Below are 19992 nucleotides of genomic sequence, written 5' to 3' on the forward strand. Positions count from 1 at the left end.
CATTCAGACGTCACATCCAGCAAGTAGAGAAGGCGGGGGAAATGTGGTTTTGGAGAAAGAGATGGCGGAAGCTGATGTGGATCTTGAATCAAGGAGTAGCGTACAGTGCTGAGAATGTTCCTTATCTTGTAGCACTATGGGTTATTAATGAGGAGAAGCGGATCGGATTACCGATCTTGAAGAACCCATTTGAGATATCCAAATTGGTGGAGAAAGTGCTGGGTAAATTGAAGGTTGTGAGAATTACGAGAGGCATGTTTGTTTAGATTTAATGTATTTCTGAGGATCAGAAAGAACGTGTGTTGCGTCCGAATTGAGAAGTTTGACGTGTCTTCGGAACACGGCACCGTTAAGGGGATAATACCTGGCGTCTAGTGGGAAATGAAAAATATTCCTGGAGTGATTAAAGCACGTCGGATGAATCGCGCGCGTGTGTGTGGGGGGTCGTCGTCAAATCTCTGTATTTTTTTTATATGGAGTCTCTTCCCTACTCAAGTGCAGTTGGGGTATATAAACTACAGGGCCGAGCATTTACCCCAAGACCAATGCAGTGTGGTCACTGTAAAGCTTTTGAACATGTTTCAATCAAGTGTTTGCAGAAGGGGAGATGTGGAAATGGTTTTAGAAGTGATGAAAATGTAACATGTTGCAATTGTAGTGGGAACCATGAAGCTTCTTTGGAATGCCCGACCAGGGTAGAAGAGAATTTGGCCAAAATCCGGGTTTCCCAAAGCATTTCATATGCAGCGGTTGTTAAGTGTTCGAATGGTACTCCTAAAGACTCCATGTTGTCATGGTGGTGGATAGGCCTTTGCTGCAGGGGTTGCCTTTCACCAACAGGACCTATATGTTAAGAAGGTGGACTGTGTGGCCTTCATAGCTATGGTGATTAATGGCACTACCAAGGTGGAGAGGAAATTCCAGAAATAGATATCATTGCAGATGCAGCAGAGCGGTTCCTGGGACTGAACTGAAAGACTTCTGGGTGGAGGAGTTGCATGGAGTATTGTCACCAGCCATATCACCCTCTCATGTCCTAAAGTCTGAGAAGGGAAATATGGAGATTTGAAAGAAGGAAGTGGGAGTTTTAGGGCTCTATTTCACTTTCTTAGAGGAACAGGACTAATGAGGACAATTTAATGTAGTGAGGCCGTGACTGGCCTTACACTCCCAGTACAGTAGGTGGCGATGTATGCACCTTGAAAGTTGGATGCGATCCGCCAACCCAATCCTGAAGAAGAGAAAGCAGGAGAACCCAGCGTGTTTTTATGCCTAAAATTAACAAACTCTTATGACCAAAGTCAGTGTAATAGATACAGAATAGCAACCTCGAGCGTTGCATGTTTTCTGTTTGTATTGCTCGATAATCACTTGTTATTGTAACCTTGTCGTTAACTTATCCAGCAATCTCAGAAGATACGCTTTGTTAGCCTAGCTAGCTACAAAGTTGTCTACAAAGTTGGCTTGGGAAGTGAGCTAAAGCTAGCTAGCCATTCTAAGTATAAAAAATCGACCTAAATTCGGACGGGACAATATGGCAACTAAGAAGCCATCTGAAATGGGTAATTACTTTAGTCTTTGGTTTCCAACAGTTTTCTCTTTGCACTTACAGCTCGTGAGCTAACACTAGGAGTAGCAATCATTACCTGCAAAGAAACAGTAGGTAGCTATTGCGGGTTAGCCAGCCCTAAACAAACAACCTGATGGTTGCCCCTAGCTAGCTATATCAGTACAGTAGCCAAATAGTCTCCTAAAACAAGACGCATAGTCACAGTGTTAGTAAAAGCAAAGTGACATTGACAGTTTCCTAACAGTTTTGCAGCCAGTCAATACATTCGGGTGTCTTTATCAACCATTATATAATAAGGGTTTATAGAAAATGGTTGCTTACAACTACTTGAATTTGAGGTAAAGTAGGAAGATTAATTACACCCTAACTATTTTAAAGGGATAGTTCGCCCAAATTACAAAAAATACCCAATGGATCCTTCCCCTTTAAAACAGCACTGTTACCATGGTTACTCCATGGATTTTCAGTATGAGGGAATCCACCCTAAAAAAGATGCAATAGTCTCTAAAAGCCAGAATGTTGAATAAAATTATATTTACACTTACTTTACCGGTTGTACATGCTGGTGCTTTTGGCGGTAGGAGGTGGAGATAGGGTATCCACAGGAAAGTGTTGTTTACTTGACTTTTTTGCGGTGCCGATATTCATGGGTCCAATATTAGCTTTTTTTTGTGCATCATGTCCAAATCATCCAAGATTATCTAAAATTGATTGTGAAGCTCAACAGTCACTTATATGATTTAAACATGACGCTCAAAAAAGGCTAACAGCCAGTCACTCTTCTAGTACTGAGCGATTAACCGAAATGTCAGTTATTTTTAGTTTTTTAAACAACTAATTGACTGACTTCAGATCAATTATTAGAATAGTTTTTTCTTTTTCTGTGAGCTCAATGTGCACATTGCAGTTTCTGTAGAGATAAATCAGATCAAGCCTGAACTATGCGATGTAGTGGGGAGTTGTAGTTCCCAACTGGCCAATATTCTACATAATTTAATGCAGAAAATGTGGTCAATAACTACAATGACACAATCCCTTGCACGCCTACTCCGGTATGTTTCTCTTTTATGCCTGCTACGTTAGGTTAGTGTGGGGCAGAAAAGGACAGAGAAGAGACAGAATGTGCGATCGAGAGGAATAAGAGAGCAGTTGCTTCGGGGTATCTTTACCTGGAAATGCATGATCTTGGCCTTATTTACTTTGAAGAACTACTAAAATAGTGATTTTTGTCAGACCGCATAGGCAGCAGCTCTATAGAGATGACAGCCACCCTCGAAGCAGCGTTACCCATGCAGAGCAAGGGGAATAACAACTCCAAGTCTCAGAGCGAGTGACGTTTGAAATGCTATTAGCGCGCACCCCGCTAACTAGCTAGCCATTTCACATTGGTTACACCAGCCTAATCTTGGGAGTTGATAGGCTTGAAGTCATAAACAGCTGCTGGCAAACGCACAAAAGTGCTGTTTGAATGAATGCTTACGAGCCTGCTGCTGCCTACCATCACTCAGTCAGACTGCTCTATCAAATATCAAATCATAGACTTAGTTATAACATGATAACACACAGAAATACGAGCCTTAGGTCATTAATATGGTCGAATCCGGAAACCATCATCTCGAAAACAAGATGTTTATTCTTTCAGTGAAATACGGAACCGTTCCGTATTTTATCTAAGGGCTGGCATCCATTAGTCTAAATATTTCTGTTACATTGCACAACCTTCAATGTTATGTCATAATTACGTAAAGTTCTGGCAAATTAGGCGGCCCAAACTGTTGCATATACACTGACTCTGCGTTCAATGAACTCAAGAGAAGTGACACAATTTCACCTGGTTAATATTGCCTGCTAATCTGGATTTATTTTGGCTAAATATGCAGGTCTAAAAATATATACTTCTGTGTATTGATTTTAAGAAAGCATTGATGTTTATGGTTAGGTACACATTGGAGCAACGATACGCACCGCATCGATTATATGCAATGCAGGACACGCTAGATAAACTAGTAATATCATCAAGCATGTGTAGTTAACTAGTGATTATGATTGATTTGATTGTTTTTTACAAGATAAGTTTAATGCTAGTTTACAACTTACCTTGGCTTACTGCTTTCGCGTAACAGGCATTCTCCTCGTGGAGTGCAATGTAATCAGGTGGTTAGAGCGTTGGACTAGTTAACTGTAAGGTTGCAAGATTGAATCCCCCGAGCGGACAAGGTAAAAATCTGTCCTTCTGCCCCTGAACGAGGCAGTTAACCCACCGTTCCTAGGCCGTCATTGAAAATAAGAATGTGTTCTTAACTTGCCTAGTTAAATAAAGATGAAATAAAGGTGTACATTTTTTATTTTTTGATACGGTGTCCAAAAATACAGATTTCCGATTGTTATGAAAACTTGAAATCGGCCCTAATTAATCGGCCATTCCGATTAATCGGTCAACCTCTATAATATACACAACACCTGAAATAAGAATGAATAAGTGATAGGCAGTAATGGGATGTCACTACCGTCATGGGACTTTAAAGATTATTTTATCAAACCAACTGACCTCAAAAGGCTCTATTTGCTCCGCGTTACTCTCCCCTCTCTATCCCCTCAGACATCTTCCTTTCCTTCTCCTCCCTACGCCTCCTGGCCCCTCCCATCCGGCTGGTCTCTGCTGCCATGTGGAAGGTGATGAAGCAACGCGATGTGATGCATTATGGGACGCTGGAGGAGTTTGTGACATCCTGCTGTGAGACTGTCCCTGGCCTGCTCACATCTAGACACCAGGCCAAGCTGGCTCTGGGGCTGAGATCACGGGTGTGTGTGTGTGGAGGATGATATAGTTGACCCATGGCCCTAAGTCTTTAGACAGTTGTGTTGTAGTAAAAATGGGTTGCATTCATTTGGCACCAAATGGTTGAAAACCTGAACTTGTCCAATAAGAAAAGCTCAATTTTGTTTTCCGTTGCGACTTAATGAATATTACCCTGTATGTGCTTAATTATCATGTCTCTGGCCATTTGTAGCTGATCTTAGAGCTGTGCAATGGCTCAGACCCACCAGATCCAGCGGTTATCCTTACCCAGCTGGAAAGGATCCGTGCCCCCAACCCGTCCTCTGCCCTGGTGAGTGACAGTCAGTTCTCTGTACTGCAAGATGGGTGTGGTATTTGAATGGTCTTTCATCACTTCACTGCTTTGTACCCTAGGAATGATTTTGTGAGAAATACAGTATGTTTGCTGTAAGTGATGTCTCTGCATGCCTATGTTGCAGAAAAAGGATGTGAAGATTGAAACAGCAGTGACCAACCTCCGGGACCTGGTTGAAAGCTTTCTGAAAGACCCCACAGAGAGAGAACTATTCTACAAGGTCAGACTGGCTTTGTTTTGTTTGACTCAGCAGCTTTTCGGGGCGGCAGGTAGCCTAGCTGTTAGAGAGGCAAGCCAGCAACAGGAGGGCTGTCCTGTTGAATCCCGGGGCCGACCGAAAATATCAGTCATGAAGTGAGCTGGCCAACCGGAGGGTTGCTGGTATCAAATCCTAGATTGCATTGTCTACTGTTGTGCCCTTGAGCAAGCCACTTAACCCCCCACAACAACAGCTCCCCGGGCACCCAGTGTGGCAGCCCCCCACACCTCTCCCCCCAAAACACTATGTATGTGTGTCTTTTAGGGGGGTTGGGTTAAAACAGGAAGTAATATTTTGCTTGGACCTTGTGCGTAATTGAACAATAAAGTTATCTTAATTAGAGACAGTCACTGTAGCCTCATACTACCATCCTGGTCTCGCAAGCTTACATTCTGTTTCGCTATGGTCGTACGAGGCTACATCCACTGAGGAAATCTCAAATTCTCTGTCCCCCTCTCGTCTACCCCATACAGGTGGAGTTTCCGTCAGAGTATGGGCCTCAGTTTGACCAGGAGCTGGAGAAACTGCTGTGGGAGTTCCTGCTCCGACTGGACCAGCTTCTCCCAGTGCCCAACCTGGCTCAGACGGTGTCGTGGCTCACTGCTGCCCCTCCTGTCCTGGAGGAGTGTGCGCAGGCTGCCTCCCAACCCCAGCTCCTGAGGACCCTGCTCCAGCACCAGATCTGCCTGGGACACCTGGATTCTGCAGGTGGGTCTACATAGGGCGCATTCCAGGCCGACTACATTGCAGTCGCGAGCCAGATTTCACAACGCCTGGGATAGATTTTTAACATATCGGCTAACCTCATCTCTTTTGTTACCTCCTATCAGCTTCTCTCTCTCCGTGCATGGGTGACTACCTCCTCTCATCACTCTCTCTCCCTCCCTCTGGAAGAGTGCAGCAAAGCGTCAAATCAAGATCTAAGCCTGCCTTGGTTTCCACCCCAAGCCCTCTGTCTTTAACCCCATTAACCGATTACAGACAAACAAACTTGTCATTGCCCGTCGCACCTGTGATTGGCGGGATTTGCAACGAAGACCTTCCAGTCATGGCTTCAGCCAATAAGAGGGCAAGAACTTTCCAGGAAGACGTTGTTATCCAATTGGTTTCAAGAGATGTGGAGGAGGACACTGAGTCAACGGAGAGGTCCAAATATACATGCGTCAAAAGCAGAGAAGAGGAATCCGAAGAGGACGAGGAGATCATGGTCATGAGAAGAGGGAGGAAGAGGAGGAGTGTGAGAGACAGAGGGAGTGAAAGAGTGCTCAGGAGAGGGCGTGGGGGGGAGTTTGTTAGAGATGGAGAGGAGGATATGACGAGCGGTAGAGATGGAGAGACTGAGAGAGACCTTCTTAGGGACTGTTTGGTCCAATTGGGGATCTCAAACCTCAAGGTCCCGGAAGACCATCGCCTCTATTCTTACATCACAGCCTGTCTGCTCAACAAACCCAGGGTGCTCATCCCCCGACTGACTTCAACAGACATCCCTGCTCTTTTGAAGTCACAACCTCCTTCCTGTAGCAACGGGACACCAACAGCAGGGGAAGGGAGCTCTCTATGGGGACAGAGGCCCAAGTTGCCGGCGATAACGGCATGTCGGCTTCCTTCGACCTGGCAACGGAAGTTGAGTGACAGGTCATTGACCCTAGATATGGGGCTTCCAGCATCAGCTGACAAAGAGTAAGAGAAATACAGGTGCTGATTTAAACAACCAAGGATACTTTCCTATACTAGCCTGGTTGCCAGATCTGGCTGTGCTTTCTTTTGTAAAATGATGTTCATTCATCGTTCCATACGTTCATCATCTCATACATGTAAGTGGAATGATGGCACACAACTGTAATTGTTTAAATCAGCAACAGATCGAGCAATCAGGCTAGTCAAATACCCACTAGTACTACAGTTTTTTATTTTTTAAAATTGCTTTTATGCTATTTTCACAAGTATGTGGTGAATTTTCAAAAGGCTTCGTACAAAACTTCAAACTGGTAACACTTGTAACGCAGAAAGTCTCATTCAAAACTTCATTCTACGTTCATTTTGAAGAAAACTTTCACCACACAAGGTGATACACCTTGAATTTCTCTCCCCCATTTTTCCCTTGACATGGCGGAGACTCTCACTTGAACCTTTTACTCTTGGTTTTGGCACACCAGCTTCAAACAGCTGTAAAAAAAAATATATATATATATGTTTTGTTATTGAAAATGTCAGTGATTTAGATGGTACAATGATTCCCTACACTATTCGGTGCTTGTTTTCTCACATAAACTGGAATTGAGCAAACCAGGAAATTACAGAGCGATTTCTACATTGGCCGCTTGACCAGATTTCCACTATATAACAGCCACAGAGTCAAAACGGCTTTCCCATTTTGATAACAGATGCTGCTTCGGGAGAAATCAAAAGGCGAATATCACAGCCAATCACAACACTGGCGGGTAAGTAGTACTGAGAAACACTGTCATTCCACTATTACTGCAGATATATTATGGACTCCAAAATATACATTTATTGTGAAGTACCATGAACATTGCCAAAACGCAACACTATGATCTCTTCTCAATTTAGTTATTTTAACTACCAGTTAATCCAATATCAAAAACTGCAAGACACATGTTTCAAAATTGACCTTTGAATGTAATATGCTACAAATGTGATTGAAGACATCTTTCACGACCGTTGATGAAAAAAAACTGATGTATTGTTCAGATCTCATTACAACATAGGTGTACAACAGTGCTAGTGTCAACAAAATGCATGTTGTGCTTTACTGGCTTAAAGTAAAGTAGAGGAGCGATTTTCTGCACCATTTCTCGTTTTGTTAGAAATATTAATGTGTTGAACTCCAAACTGTCTATTCAATCAACTAACATACAGCTCTGACAAACATTCATATTCCACAAGACATTCAACCAGAGCTCTCTTCACTGTCCCTAAAGTCAAAACGAACTCAAAGCAATGCCCAGTAGTACTGTATATAGAGCCATGATAGCATGGAACTCCCTGCCATCTCTAATCACTCAAGCAAGCTGCAAAATTAGCTTTAAAAAAATGAATAAAACTGCACACTGCCTCTGACCTAAATAGCTGGTAGCATCTCCCTTCCGAGCACCTCTGGTGCTGGGGTAAAGATAAGATGTGTCCTTGGCATTAGGATATCGGGACCTGCTTAGAGAAAGCAATGGTAAAGCAAAGCCTCAGTAGAGTAAGGACTGCAGTTTCCTCTATTGCCGCAGGGTCGGTATAGGGACCTGTTCTGTTTACTCTTTTATATAAATAATATGGGTCTATGTGTTAAATCCTGTCATATTCATCTGAATGCAGACGATACGGTTATGTATCTGCCATTATGCCATTGCACTGACTTGTATCAAGCTATGATAGAGCTGCATTCTGATTTGGTTGCATTACAGAAAACCCTTGTTGATTTAAAACTTGGACTTAATGCGGGCCAAACGAAATCTGTTCTCTAATTCACTGATACATGTCTGATGGTCTACATATTCACACTTTGGATGGCTCGTATCATCAAGTGGGTTCCCGCCTATAAATATCTGAGCGTCTGGATTGATAAATATCTGAGCGTCTGGATTGATAAATATCTTAACGTTTAAAAATAAATTTCAAAAAACATACAGATGCGCTACGCAAAGAGCTAAGATTTAAAGGGGCTTCTTTTTAGAAATAGATTGTGCCTCTCCATGAATGGCAGGAAGCATATTGTACAGTCTCTGCCAGTTCTTGACTACGGTGACACCATTTACCAGAATGCAGCAGCCACTACTCTTAAACCATCGAATGCCGTCTACCATAGCGCCCTTCGCTTTATTACAGGTGAGGGTTTTTTTAATACTCATCACTGCATCCTGTATCAGAAGGTCGGCAGGACCTTGGTTGGTTAATTCTTTGAGGTCCCATTTGTCTCCACAAACTTATTTTTTGTGTGTATTTTACCAAATTTTTCTCCAAATTTCAATTCTGTTCACGATCCGGTTGTGTGAGAGCCTGGGATCGATAGGGCAGTTTAAAACTTAAGTGTGCAATTGCTTTAATGAACTATTATAACTTGTTAAAATAGCCTGATGTGTTGTTTTGATTACATTTTTGTCCCCAGGGCACGGTGGCTGAGGTGAAAGCCTCAGCGGGAGCCAAGGACCTTAGGTGAAACTCCCATCTGGTTCAGTTTATATGAGCAGGAGCCTGGCGGCTCCATCTGATTCACAGGGATCTCGTTCATTTCATGAGCAGGTCCAAGGCCTTGCACAATACCTCAGATAACACTTCATGGGCAGTAGACTGTAACACTGTACCTCAGATAACACTGTACCTCAACCCTTCATGGGCAGTAGGCTGGTACACTGTACCTCAGATAACCCTTCATGGGTGGTAGACTGTAACAAGCCTCAAGGAATGAAGCTCATTCTGAGCAGGGGTGACGGAAGCGAAGTGAAGCCTGTATGTCTGTTTAGTTCATTTTATTTTCTGGGGTGAAGGACAATAGGTGGAGCCCTGTATGAACGGACGTAAGTGTAACTGTCTTGGAATGTTTCCTTTTACCTAATGGTAACTAACAAAAGGCCTACAAGTTTAAGAGATTACATGTTACCGTAAGAAACCCATTGCGGGTGGTAACTGTAAAAAGTCTATACTTTACCCCAGGATACCCATTACAAGAGGTGCTATAGAAACAAGGTAGCTTTATTCACGTCAGGGAAATTTAGCAAAAGTATCAGCCTATTTGCAACGCACCTTATTATTGTATTTTTGTTTTTGTGGTTTGCACATGATTATGAAAGTGTATGTAATTCTGTCCTTGTGATGCACTTGTCTATTAATGTTCTGTGTCTTTTGTGTGGACCCCAGGAAGAGTAGCTGCTGCTTTAGTAGTAGCTAATGAGGATCCGAATAAAATACCCGAAAAGTACTACTGTAATCACATGGAAGAAACAATGTTTAGCAGACCACTAGTTTGCATCAAGCCTGTCTTGAGAATTTTGGTCATACTTTAGGTTTTCATTGACATCACAGTGAATATCCTCATTGGGCATACTTTAGGTATTCATTAACATTACAGTAAATGTCCCCATTGGTCATACTTTAGGTTCTTATTGACGTCACAGTAACTGTCCTCATTGTTCAAGCACCTGGGGATAAACCTTTTGATATGGTGAATCCAAGCCTGACATTATGTAGGTCTGGATTAATGTCATTGCATACCTCATCCATGGCCTGAAGGATGGTGGCACACTCATGGGGACGTGTTCCTAATGTGTACAAAACGTTACAAACACCTATTTTCATGATCGTCATACCAGGTGAAGCTTTAATCCACTTTTGATGTCAATTCAATCAGTGTAGATGAAGGGGAGAAGGCAGGTTAAAGAAGCATTTTTTAGCCTTGAGACAATTGAGCCATGGATTGTGTATGTGTGCCATTCAGAAAATGTGTAGGTGCTTTTGAACAGGGTATGGTAGTAGGTGCCAGGTGGTCTTGTGTCAAGAACTGCAACGCTGCTGGGTTTTTCATACTGAACAGTTTTCCATGTGTATCATGAATGCTTTTGACACCTTGTAGTCCATGCCCTGACAAACTGAAGCTGGTCTGAGGGCAATAAGGGGTGCAACTCAATATTGGTAGGGTGTTCCTAATGTTTTGTACACTAAGTTTCTTCTTCACAAACATATCTTTTCATTATGTAGTTCTCAATCTGTAGTAGACAAATCTGTAGGTTTACCAAACGGTTAAGTGATTATCAATTAAGAGCAGTCTTATTAAGTAAGAGTGAAATGTATTTTAACAAAAGAGAATCATATTAAAAGTAGTGTGGACATTGTGAAAGGCAATTGCTTTATATAAACATGTATTTCTAGCTGAAACAGTGTTTGGTAAAATATTGACCTATAATTGTGTGTTGTACTTAAGTCAATTGAAAATGTGCTTAGAGATTTGAAAACTGCCGTTTTGATCAGTTGAGGTTTGTACTAAGTTGTGATCACAAACTTGTGAAAATTGCACCGAAGCTACTGGGGGGGAATAATCAAAAAATACATAAGTGTCATCACATTGATATTGTAAATGTCCAGTATTAGCAGAAGTGTAGGACTTTTACTCCACTGTTTACACCTCCAGGAACTGTGCATTGACTTCTGCATGCATGTACTCTCAATTCTATGGTTAAGTGAGTACGTTATGTCAGTGCAGTTATCGTTGCCTAGCCATTAGTGTTATTCCAAGCCTTACGTTTCTCCCATCTCGTTTCCATCTAGAAATGTTAACTTCTCCAGTAACCGGTGACACAGGATGTCATTGGATATTCAGAGGATGAAGCGACAAAGAGTTTCAAAGGCAGTGTAAGTAGAGCCTTGGGAAGCAACTTTTATTATTAACCTTGCTTGCCCTCGTGCGTCTATGGTTCCTGAAACCACTGCAGTCTAATGTGCTCTCTGTCTCCCCCAGTTGTTTGTGAAGCCCTACTACAGGTCCAAGCACGACACCTAAGTGCCCAACCCTCAGGGAGTTCTTTAAGCCCGGCATGGCCCGACACCACCTCCTGTCTCACGGCAACGGACACAGATGACACTCAATAATTCACAGGTCTATGGCAAAATCATTTCTCCTGGTCCCAGAATGGGTTTGTGCTGTCATGTCAATTTATATGGTCTGTTTATTAGACATGGCAAAATCATTTCACCATCCACTGTAAGAAAATATTTAATAGTGACTGACTAGCAGAGTTTTACGATTCTTTGTATCTGAATCACTTTGGAATAAGCATTTTAAAAAACCTGGGTGACTTTTATTGTGAAGTCAAAAGGATTGACCTGTCACCAAAACTGCACTACCTGTGTGCTGTAATACTTGTCAGTTCAATTGGCCAACACATTTTCTTTTAGGGGTAATAGGAATATCTTGACATATTGATAACTGAGGAAACAACTTGCACAAATTGAGAAAAGAGTTTTGCTAATTAGTTTGTTTGACTTATATAATTATAGAGTTCAATTGTCCTTTTCTAATAACCATATGCAGGATCTTCAAAAAGCAAATAATGAATCAAAGGGAAATGTATGCATCTGCCAAATAGTTATTTTTCACACATCCAATGTCTTAGTGTGAAGAACTACAATTGAATTGTGTATAGTATAATAAATGTTGTATTTACTAGTTCCTGTATCTATATTTATGAAGTCCAATAATCAAACATGTATGACAGCGTTAACTCTTGTTTATTAAGGCAATGTAGTTATAGTTCCTAAGGGCTTGATGGTGGGACAGAGCGAAAACAGACATTTGGACCCTGCTTGTGAGCTCAAATGCTTAGTGTGCTGTGACAGTCTTTGAAGTGTAGTAATAATACATTGTGTTCATTTGTTATTAACCCAATACACAGTATAGAGCCCACTGAAAAGCATACCAAGAATGTCAGTAATAATCTCAGCAGTGGTGTCAACACTGTCCACTTCCTGCCTTAGTGTCCTCATGTCACTAGTCTTAGAGGATTCCATTTCTCTGCAATGTAGAATAAATCTACCTGTCTTGCAATCCATTCTTACATTACAAGCATTGTTTCCTTTTGAGCGTCACAGTCAGTCAGCGTGGCCAGATTCTATTGACACTTTACAGCCCGACTAGTCTCACAACCTGCAGCTCATCCCTCCAGTCACAGTGATGGTCTCTCCAGTGATGTAGGACGCGTCCTTAGAGCACAGGAAAGCGATCACTCCACCGATCTCCTCTGGCTCCCCAACCCTGGGAGAATAATACACAAGTAACAAATCAAACAGACCACCACGGTGAACATGCATAAAGACAGCCAAATACAGATATGACGTCAACAACACTGCAACGTGTCTTTCAATGTTACACAAGCAAATTCTACCAATTCAGTCACAATGGGTCAGACACATTTGTGGACACACTACATAAAAACAATAACACTTGAGGGTAAGAATGTACACTGAACTAAACAATGTACCCTAAGAATGAAGTTGAAGGCAACCTTTTAATGCTAAGCTGCTTCTTGAACTCGTCCAGAACGTCTTCGTCGTGCCACAACTGCGAGAGAATAAGAACACTGCATGATCAAAAACTCCTATTTGTATGAATGATAGGAAAACAACAGCCAAACGAGTGATAGAAATAGAGGGTAAGCAAAGATGAAAAGAGTAAACCGGTGAAGATGACGATAGAAAGGGAGGGGATCCTCACTGCTTGGCTGAAGCGGGTCTTGATGATGCCGGGGGCCACACAGTTGACACGGATGTGGCTCTGGGCCAGTTCAGGGGCCAAGGCTCTGGTCAGGCCTAATAGGGCCGTCTTACTCACACTGTAAGGACCCAGGGCCTGGGGGGAATCAAAGGTCACGTTGAAAAAATATTTCTTCATACTAATGTAAATTAACACTACACACAAAAACAAATTCTGAGACGATCGACCCGAGGGCCATTCAGAGGGAAAATCAGAGGAGCTTACCTGCATAGGCTGGTAGCCGGCGACAGAGGACACAAACACAACACTCCCGCCCCTGGGAAACACATACATTGTAATTGGTATAGTTCACAAAACACCTTCCTACTTCATTATTTACATCTTCTTTCTCTCTCACCCCCTCTTCTCCATGTGAGGCACCACCAGTTGGGTCATAAGAAAGGCTGCCTTAACATTCACATCCAGGATCTGCATGGAAGTGAAAAGTAGAGCATTAGATCATGTAAACAAAGCAACTATGTTAAACCAACCAATGAATACCTAAGCATCTATGTGAATGTGTGAAACCTTTATTTAACTTGGCAAGTCAGTTGAGAACAAATTCTTATTTACAATGACGGCATACACCGGGCCAAACCCGGACGACGCTAGGCCAATTGTGCGCCGTCCTATGGGACTCCCAATCACAGCCGGATGTGATGCAGTCTGTATTCGGACCAGGTACTGCAGTGGCGTCTCTTGCACTGAGATGCAGTGTCTTAGACCGCTGTGCCACTCGGGAGGCCCAACTAATGAATAGTTGGTTAAACCAACTAATGAATACTTAAGCATCTATGTTAAACCAACTAATGAATACTTAAGCATTTACAGTTGAAGTCAGATGTTTACATACACCTCAGCCAAATACATTTACACTCAGTTTTTCACAATTCCTGACATTTAATCCTAGTAAGAATTCCCTGTCTCAGGCCAGTTACAATCAACTTTATTGTAATAATGTAGAGTGATTTATTTCAGCTTTTATTTCTTTCATCACATTCCCAGTGGGTCAGAAGTTTTTACATACACTTAATTAGTACTCGGTAGCATTGCCTTTAAAATGTTTAACTTGGGTCAAACGTTTCGGGTAGCCTTCCACAAGCTTCCCTCAATAAGTTGGGTGAATTTTGGCCCATTCCTCCTGACAGAGCTGGTGTAACTGAGTCGGGTTTGTAGGCCTCCTTGTTCGCACACGCTTTTTCAGTTCTGCACACAAATTTTCTATAGGGTTGAGGTCAGGGCTTTGTGATGGCCACTCCAATACCTTGACTTTGTTGTCCTTAAGCCATTTTGCCACGACTTTGGAAGTATGCTTGGGGTCATTGTCCATTTGGAAAACAAATTTGCGATGTCTTGAGATGTTGCTTCAATATATCTACATAATTTCCCTTCCTCATGATGCCATCAATTTTGTTAAGTGCACCAGTCCCTCCTGCAGCAAAGCACCCCCACAACATGATGCTGCCACCCCCATGCTTCACGGTTGGGATGGTGTTCTTCGGCTTGCAAGCCTCCCCCTTTTTCCTCCAAACATAACGATGGTCATTATGACCAAACAGTTTTATTTTTGTTTCATCAGACCAGAGGAAATTTCTCCCAAAAGTATGATCTTTGTCCCCATGTGCAGTTGCAAACCGTAGTCTGGCTTTTTTATGGCAGTTTTGGAGCAGTGGCTTCTTCCTTACTGAGCGGCCTTTCAGGTTATGTCGATATAGGACTTGTTTTATATTTGTACCTGTTTCCTCCATCTTCACTAGGTCCTTTGCTGTTGTTCTGTGATTAATTTACACTTTTCGCACCAAAGTACGTTCATCTCTAGGAGACAGAACGTGTCTCCTTCCTGAGCTGTATGATGGCTGTGTGGTCCCATGGTGTTTATACTTGCGTACTATTGTTTGTACAGATGAACGTGGTACCTTCAGGCGTTTGGAAATTGCTCCCAAAGATGAACCAGACTTGTGGAGGTCTACAATTTTTTTTCTGAGGTCTTGGCTAATTTCTTTTGATTTTCCCACGATGTTAAGCAAAGAGGCACTGAGTTTAAAGGTAGGCCTTGAAATACATCCACAGGTACACCTCCAATTGACTCAAATGATGTCAATTAGCCTCAATCAGCCTAATCAGCCTCAATCAGAAGCTTCTAAAGACCTGACATTTTCTGGAATTTTCCAAGCTGTTTAAATGCACAGTCAACTTCTGACCCACTGGAATTGTGATACAGTGAATTATAAGTGAAATAATCTGTCTGTAAACAATTGTTGGAAAAATTACTTGTGTCATGCACAAAGTAGATGTCCTCACCAACTTGCCAAAACTATAGTTTGTTAACAAGAAATTTGTGGAGTGGTTGAAAACGAGTTTTAAATGACTCCAACCTAAGTGTATGTAAACTTCCGACTTCAACTGTATGTTAAACCAACCAATGAATACTTATCACATAGTTATTACACAACTTACTGAATACTTCAAATAACTTGTTACATTAAACTAAGGGAAATGTGGTACTGTTAGACATGTAACATACTTCATTGCATCAAGGCTTCAGTATATGGGGCAGATTTTCGGTCCAGTTGCTTTTCAAAACATTTGTAAGATGCTTGGACGCATAACGCACCTTATCCCAGAGTGCTGCTGTGGAGTCCATGATGTTTCCAAAGAAAGGGTTGACTGCTGCGTTCGAGACCAGGATGTCTATACCTCCACAATGTTCCACTGTCTAAACAGAATGGAAAATAATAACACTGACATTATGTAAGGGCATGTGACTGATGGCTGTGACCCTGTGTCAAGAAGTGGGAACTACAGTATCGATGATGTACTGGAATGTCACTGTGCTGAAGTTGAGTGTGATGGTGGTCACAATTTGAAGGTGTATCATTTGAATACGATATTGTCGCGTGATGATCAACTGATGTCTACTCTGTGTGCACCTTCTGGAATAGGAGCTAAATGTATTGGCTTTTTCTTTACCATGTTAACCAGTCTTTCTCTGTCTTCACTTTTCCCAACGTTGCAAGTCGTTCCGGTCACTTGTATCTTCTCACTCTGCAGTAGTGCCACGGCCTTGTCCACGTTGGACTGACGTCTGCTGCTCACCACAACGTGAGCCCCTCTCTGACCGAGAGCCTGAGCTGCAGCCAGACCAATTCTGAAAGAGAAGAAGTAGAAGAAGACACAGTCAGTAGGAGAAGGATGATATATAGGGCCTAGAGCTTTCCCTGACTGTGTGGTCTGACCAGGAAAAACTCTGGCCCCTATTCCATAGACACTTGTTATGGCTTATAGACTAACTTGGTGCCAATAGTTTTTCCAGGTCAGGCTAAGCGGTCAGGAAAAACTCATCATAGGACCATAGAGCAGGTGGGCAATTCACTATAAACAAATTAAATACATCCCCAGCAAAACAGTAGGCACAGCTATTCCTTACCCATCAGTGGAGGCAGTCACTATGGCGACCTTCCCTGCAAGACTGCTTTGAGACCCAGCAAGACTGCCCCCAGACATCTTTCTTGTTTGACCTGCGACAGGATTGGTCAAAAGGCTCCTGCTAACAAAACACCTCAGCATTACCTGGAAAGAGAAGATTTCTCAGTGCACACACATACAGTAGACACACAAATGCAGGTGCCAACCTACAAGTGACCCTTTCAAAACATTATGCCTTAGTTACTAGGTCCCTTAGTTATTACATTGCTTTATCCATGATGTGCCTCCTTATTGTGGCTATCAGTGTCTAGACCTCGGTTATGAAGAGCAGAAATTAGGTGAAGGTTGAATTGTGAAAGAATACAAGTGTTATGTTGAATTCAAAATACAATGATATGACCTTACCTTTGCCTTTCTGATCAATAACGGCTACATGTAACACCAATAATCAAGGTTTGGCGTACTGTTGGTTTACAAATTGTAAGTTCAAAGTACCTCTATGCAAAGTCCTTTACGTCCAGTGACACAAGACAGGAATAAAAACACGAGTTTAAAGACGACGTTTCCGGTACTTCTCCAAAGTAAAAGTCCTATCCTGTGTGTACTGCTTTATTTACAACTGCGTCTATTGATATTGCGCCTGTACTCTCGTCTGTACGGCAGCCTGTGCTCCATTCAAACAGAATCCAAAAACCCGCAGCAAAGCAAATAGCATATAACAATTTATTGCGTTCACCATCTACTTACATTAAACGTAATTAGTTGGTTACAGCATCTCTCCTTGCCAGATAAAAATGGCCCAGATTGAACTATCTGTGTATGTGAAAGCACCAGAGTCTCCCGAGTGAAATGCTGAAGGCGGAGCTGTAATCTTCGGTTTCTCCATCCTCAAAAATGTTGCGCTTTACCGCAAGAGGGTCGTATCCAATTACGTAGTCCTTCTCGGGAGGGAGACATACGAGAAAAACCTCGTTTGCCACGAATTCCCTCAACTGAAATAAGGGACCGCTCGATAGCTGTCTTTCTTTTCTCGAGTATTGCATGAAATGTTTATATTTCATCAAGGGTAAGTACGCTAGCGAACAAAACAACAAGTGAGTGTCATTTTGAATGCAGACTGAAGTTTGCTTGTTAGCGAACTGATTTCATGCCCCCTTTTGTTTTGCCCATAGGCTAGCTAGCGGTTTACGTTACAGTAACAAGCTAGCCTCCGCTCCATCGATGTAGATACAATTTGGCCCACATTATCCAAGTGAGCTAACAAAATATTGAATATTCATTCATTTTTATTTTTTATCAGCGATCGGGTGAGCTGTGTGCTAACTTTAAGGGGCTAGCGAACGTTTGTTAGCAAATATTTACGTCATCTGAGTCAATCCATGCCATGGTCTAAAATTTCGTCTTTGCTGACTGATCCAACTGCCTGGTAACTTGATATGCAACCTCTGAGTTTTATGCTCCAATTAAGTTTTTACAGAATAATAATTGCCACCGTTACTTGATATACATTTTTCTAATAACGCTTGTTACATATTTTGAACGCTTGCATTTTAACTGTAGATCTGTCATTGGGGTAGCATTTGCAGGATGAAATCTCTTTTGAGATGCTTGTTTTCAAGTGTTCAAAGGGAGAAAAAACTAAACAAACAATACTTAGTAACAATAAAAATATGCCAACTACTGTCTAATAATAATCTTTTTTAAAGTACATTAACAGAATAGCAAGTTGTTGTACAACTACTAATGGGCCTACAACTAATAAAAACTAATGCTACAACTACTAATAAAACTAAGTGTATATAATACATACATATTTACAAATATCTTAACATGGTGATGTTTCTATTAGTTAAAAACAGTTTGTTTTTAATATTTGACAAAAGGTTTTCTTAAAATGCCCTGACTTCTATAGGTAAATTATTCCGGTCAGTTGAGCCTTTTTATCTGAAGGATCTTACTCTGTGATGGACCCTTGGAGTTGTTTGTCGAATGCTGTAGTGAGTCTTGTAAATCATGGATGTGTGACCACAACATGGGATATGGTAAGAAGACAGAAGTTATGAATTGGCTCTAAATACAAGTGGTAGATGTTGACATCCTCTAAGGATCTAGACTATGTTGTTTACAAAGTGAGAACAACACTAACGATTTCATCATTTCCCTGACTAGGATTCTCCTTCAGTGGAATCGGGAGTGTGAAATGACGATTGCATCACAATCCGGCCGAACTGGCTTTTCTAATCTTAATCTCAAGAATGATCGACAACACTGAGCCAAGAAGAAGCAGTTCAATCATGCCCTCAACACAGAAGAACCCTATGGGCGTTGGTGAGTGAAGAAGGCAGGACATCTCGCAGCCTTGAAGGAGGCTGGTGGCGTTTCCCTTGAACACAACTCGGATCGTGTGTTTGGACTCCGCAGCAGTCCGCAGTTCACCTCTTGGTTCTAGATGGAGAACTCTGTCTGTTTGTGAGCCTGACCCAACGTCCTGACGGGAGCACTGTCTGAGGAAGAGTAAACATGTCCCTCTCTGTGAGTACCAATCGTGTGTGTGTGTGTGCACACTTTTTGTATGAGATATAGTGGGTAAGCAGCCACTGATGAAATGAGCCCAACTGGTGACATGGCACTAGTTATTTTACAAACCAGGGCCGTGTTTGAATACTTAAAAATGTATCATCCTTCTTTGGGAGAATCACTGATATGACATAACTGGATCGGTGAAAGGCCATTGGCTGACGTGAACCTTTTTGTTGTCCCCATCCAATACTCTCAAATCAGTGATTACATCATTCGGGGAAGGGAGGGAATGAAGGATGCGGTTTTTAAGTAATTGAACATTGCCCTGGCTTCCATCCACTGTTTCCAGCAGGCACGTTTCAGAGTAGAGCTAGTAGTGCAAAACATTTTTCAACTGAAAACAAAATGCTGTGTTCTAATAAGACAACATTGGACACTTTGACTTTTACATTTTTTAAATTTGAAATTTCCTTCATACTGAACGCAGCTCAGGGCTCAGCTTGTCTCTATAGCCAATCCCCAGGGGGTTAGGGTTTTGAAAAGGAGAAGATGAGAGGAGGCCCATGGGACGGCAATTAAACCCCAAACTAGGGACAGATGTTGCCTCCCTCCCTTCTCCCCCTCCCTCTCTCTCCCTCCATCCATCCCTCTCTTTTCTCATGACCATTTACTCCTCTTGTCTTTTCAATCATTCCTCCCTCCTCTGACTCTCTTTTTTACTCACCCTAAAAGTACTGTGTGCAGTAACTAAGTATATAGGGATTCAGCACTTATATCATTATGTGTTTAGCCATGATGGGACTGATGGGACTGAATGTGTTCTCTCTTTCTC

General features: G+C 42.1%; 3 protein-coding genes across 18 annotated transcripts in view; 2 read left to right on the plus strand and 1 right to left on the minus strand.

Annotated features, from left to right (window-relative positions):
• LOC112235590 lies at positions 1–12513 on the plus strand. Of its 9 annotated transcripts, XR_006084270.1 has the most exons (9): positions 2–222; positions 4170–4372; positions 4582–4680; positions 4829–4924; positions 5437–5671; positions 5794–6643; positions 7348–7404; positions 11234–11317; positions 11424–12513. XR_006084270.1 is itself a non-coding variant. In XM_042328275.1 (8 exons), exons 2-8 carry the CDS (start codon positions 4235–4237, stop codon positions 8866–8868), a joined length of 1695 nt encoding a protein of 564 aa, XP_042184209.1. In that variant the 5' UTR covers positions 1–233; positions 4170–4234; the 3' UTR covers positions 8869–9899. The 9 variants fall into 9 exon arrangements, 4 of the variants coding, with proteins under 4 accessions (XP_042184209.1, XP_024259807.1, XP_024259809.1 ...); XM_042328275.1 differs by lacking the exons at positions 11234–11317; positions 11424–12513 and adding an exon at positions 8649–9899 and having other exon boundaries at positions 1–233; XR_006084273.1 differs by lacking the exon at positions 7348–7404 and having other exon boundaries at positions 5794–6658.
• On the minus strand, positions 12175–18779 carry LOC112235592 (dehydrogenase/reductase SDR family member 4). 6 transcript variants are annotated; one of them, XM_024404047.2, is made up of 9 exons: positions 18599–18779; positions 16642–16784; positions 16185–16362; positions 15829–15930; positions 13573–13643; positions 13440–13491; positions 13176–13310; positions 12943–13022; positions 12175–12716 (listed from the first exon to the last, which is right to left on the minus strand). In XM_024404047.2, the coding sequence occupies exons 1-9, from the start codon at positions 18653–18655 to the stop codon at positions 12602–12604; spliced, it is 933 nt and encodes a 310-aa protein (XP_024259815.1). In that variant the 5' UTR covers positions 18656–18779; the 3' UTR covers positions 12175–12601. The 6 variants fall into 6 exon arrangements, with proteins under 6 accessions (XP_024259815.1, XP_024259816.1, XP_024259819.1 ...); XM_024404048.2 differs by having other exon boundaries at positions 12967–13022; positions 18599–18776; XM_024404051.2 differs by lacking the exon at positions 18599–18779 and adding an exon at positions 17388–17482.
• LOC112235589 (embryonal Fyn-associated substrate-like) overlaps positions 17571–19992 on the plus strand; it is an 11780-nt gene continuing 9358 nt past the window's right edge. For 2 of the 3 annotated variants that reach the window (XR_006084269.1, XM_024404037.2), the window contains exons 1-2: positions 17571–17706; positions 18810–19172. Coding sequence is in view for 2 of the 3 variants with exons in the window: in XM_024404037.2 (XP_024259805.2) it covers positions 19161–19172 (12 nt within the window). In the remaining variant the exon portion in view is untranslated. Of the gene's footprint in view, positions 17707–18552; positions 18683–18809; positions 19173–19992 lie in introns of all 3 variants that reach the window. The other variant, XM_042328273.1, reaches the window with a different exon arrangement.

The sequence above is a fragment of the Oncorhynchus tshawytscha genome, linkage group LG10 (genome assembly GCF_018296145.1).
Source record: "Oncorhynchus tshawytscha isolate Ot180627B linkage group LG10, Otsh_v2.0, whole genome shotgun sequence".
Taxonomy (NCBI): Eukaryota; Metazoa; Chordata; class Actinopteri; order Salmoniformes; family Salmonidae; genus Oncorhynchus; species Oncorhynchus tshawytscha.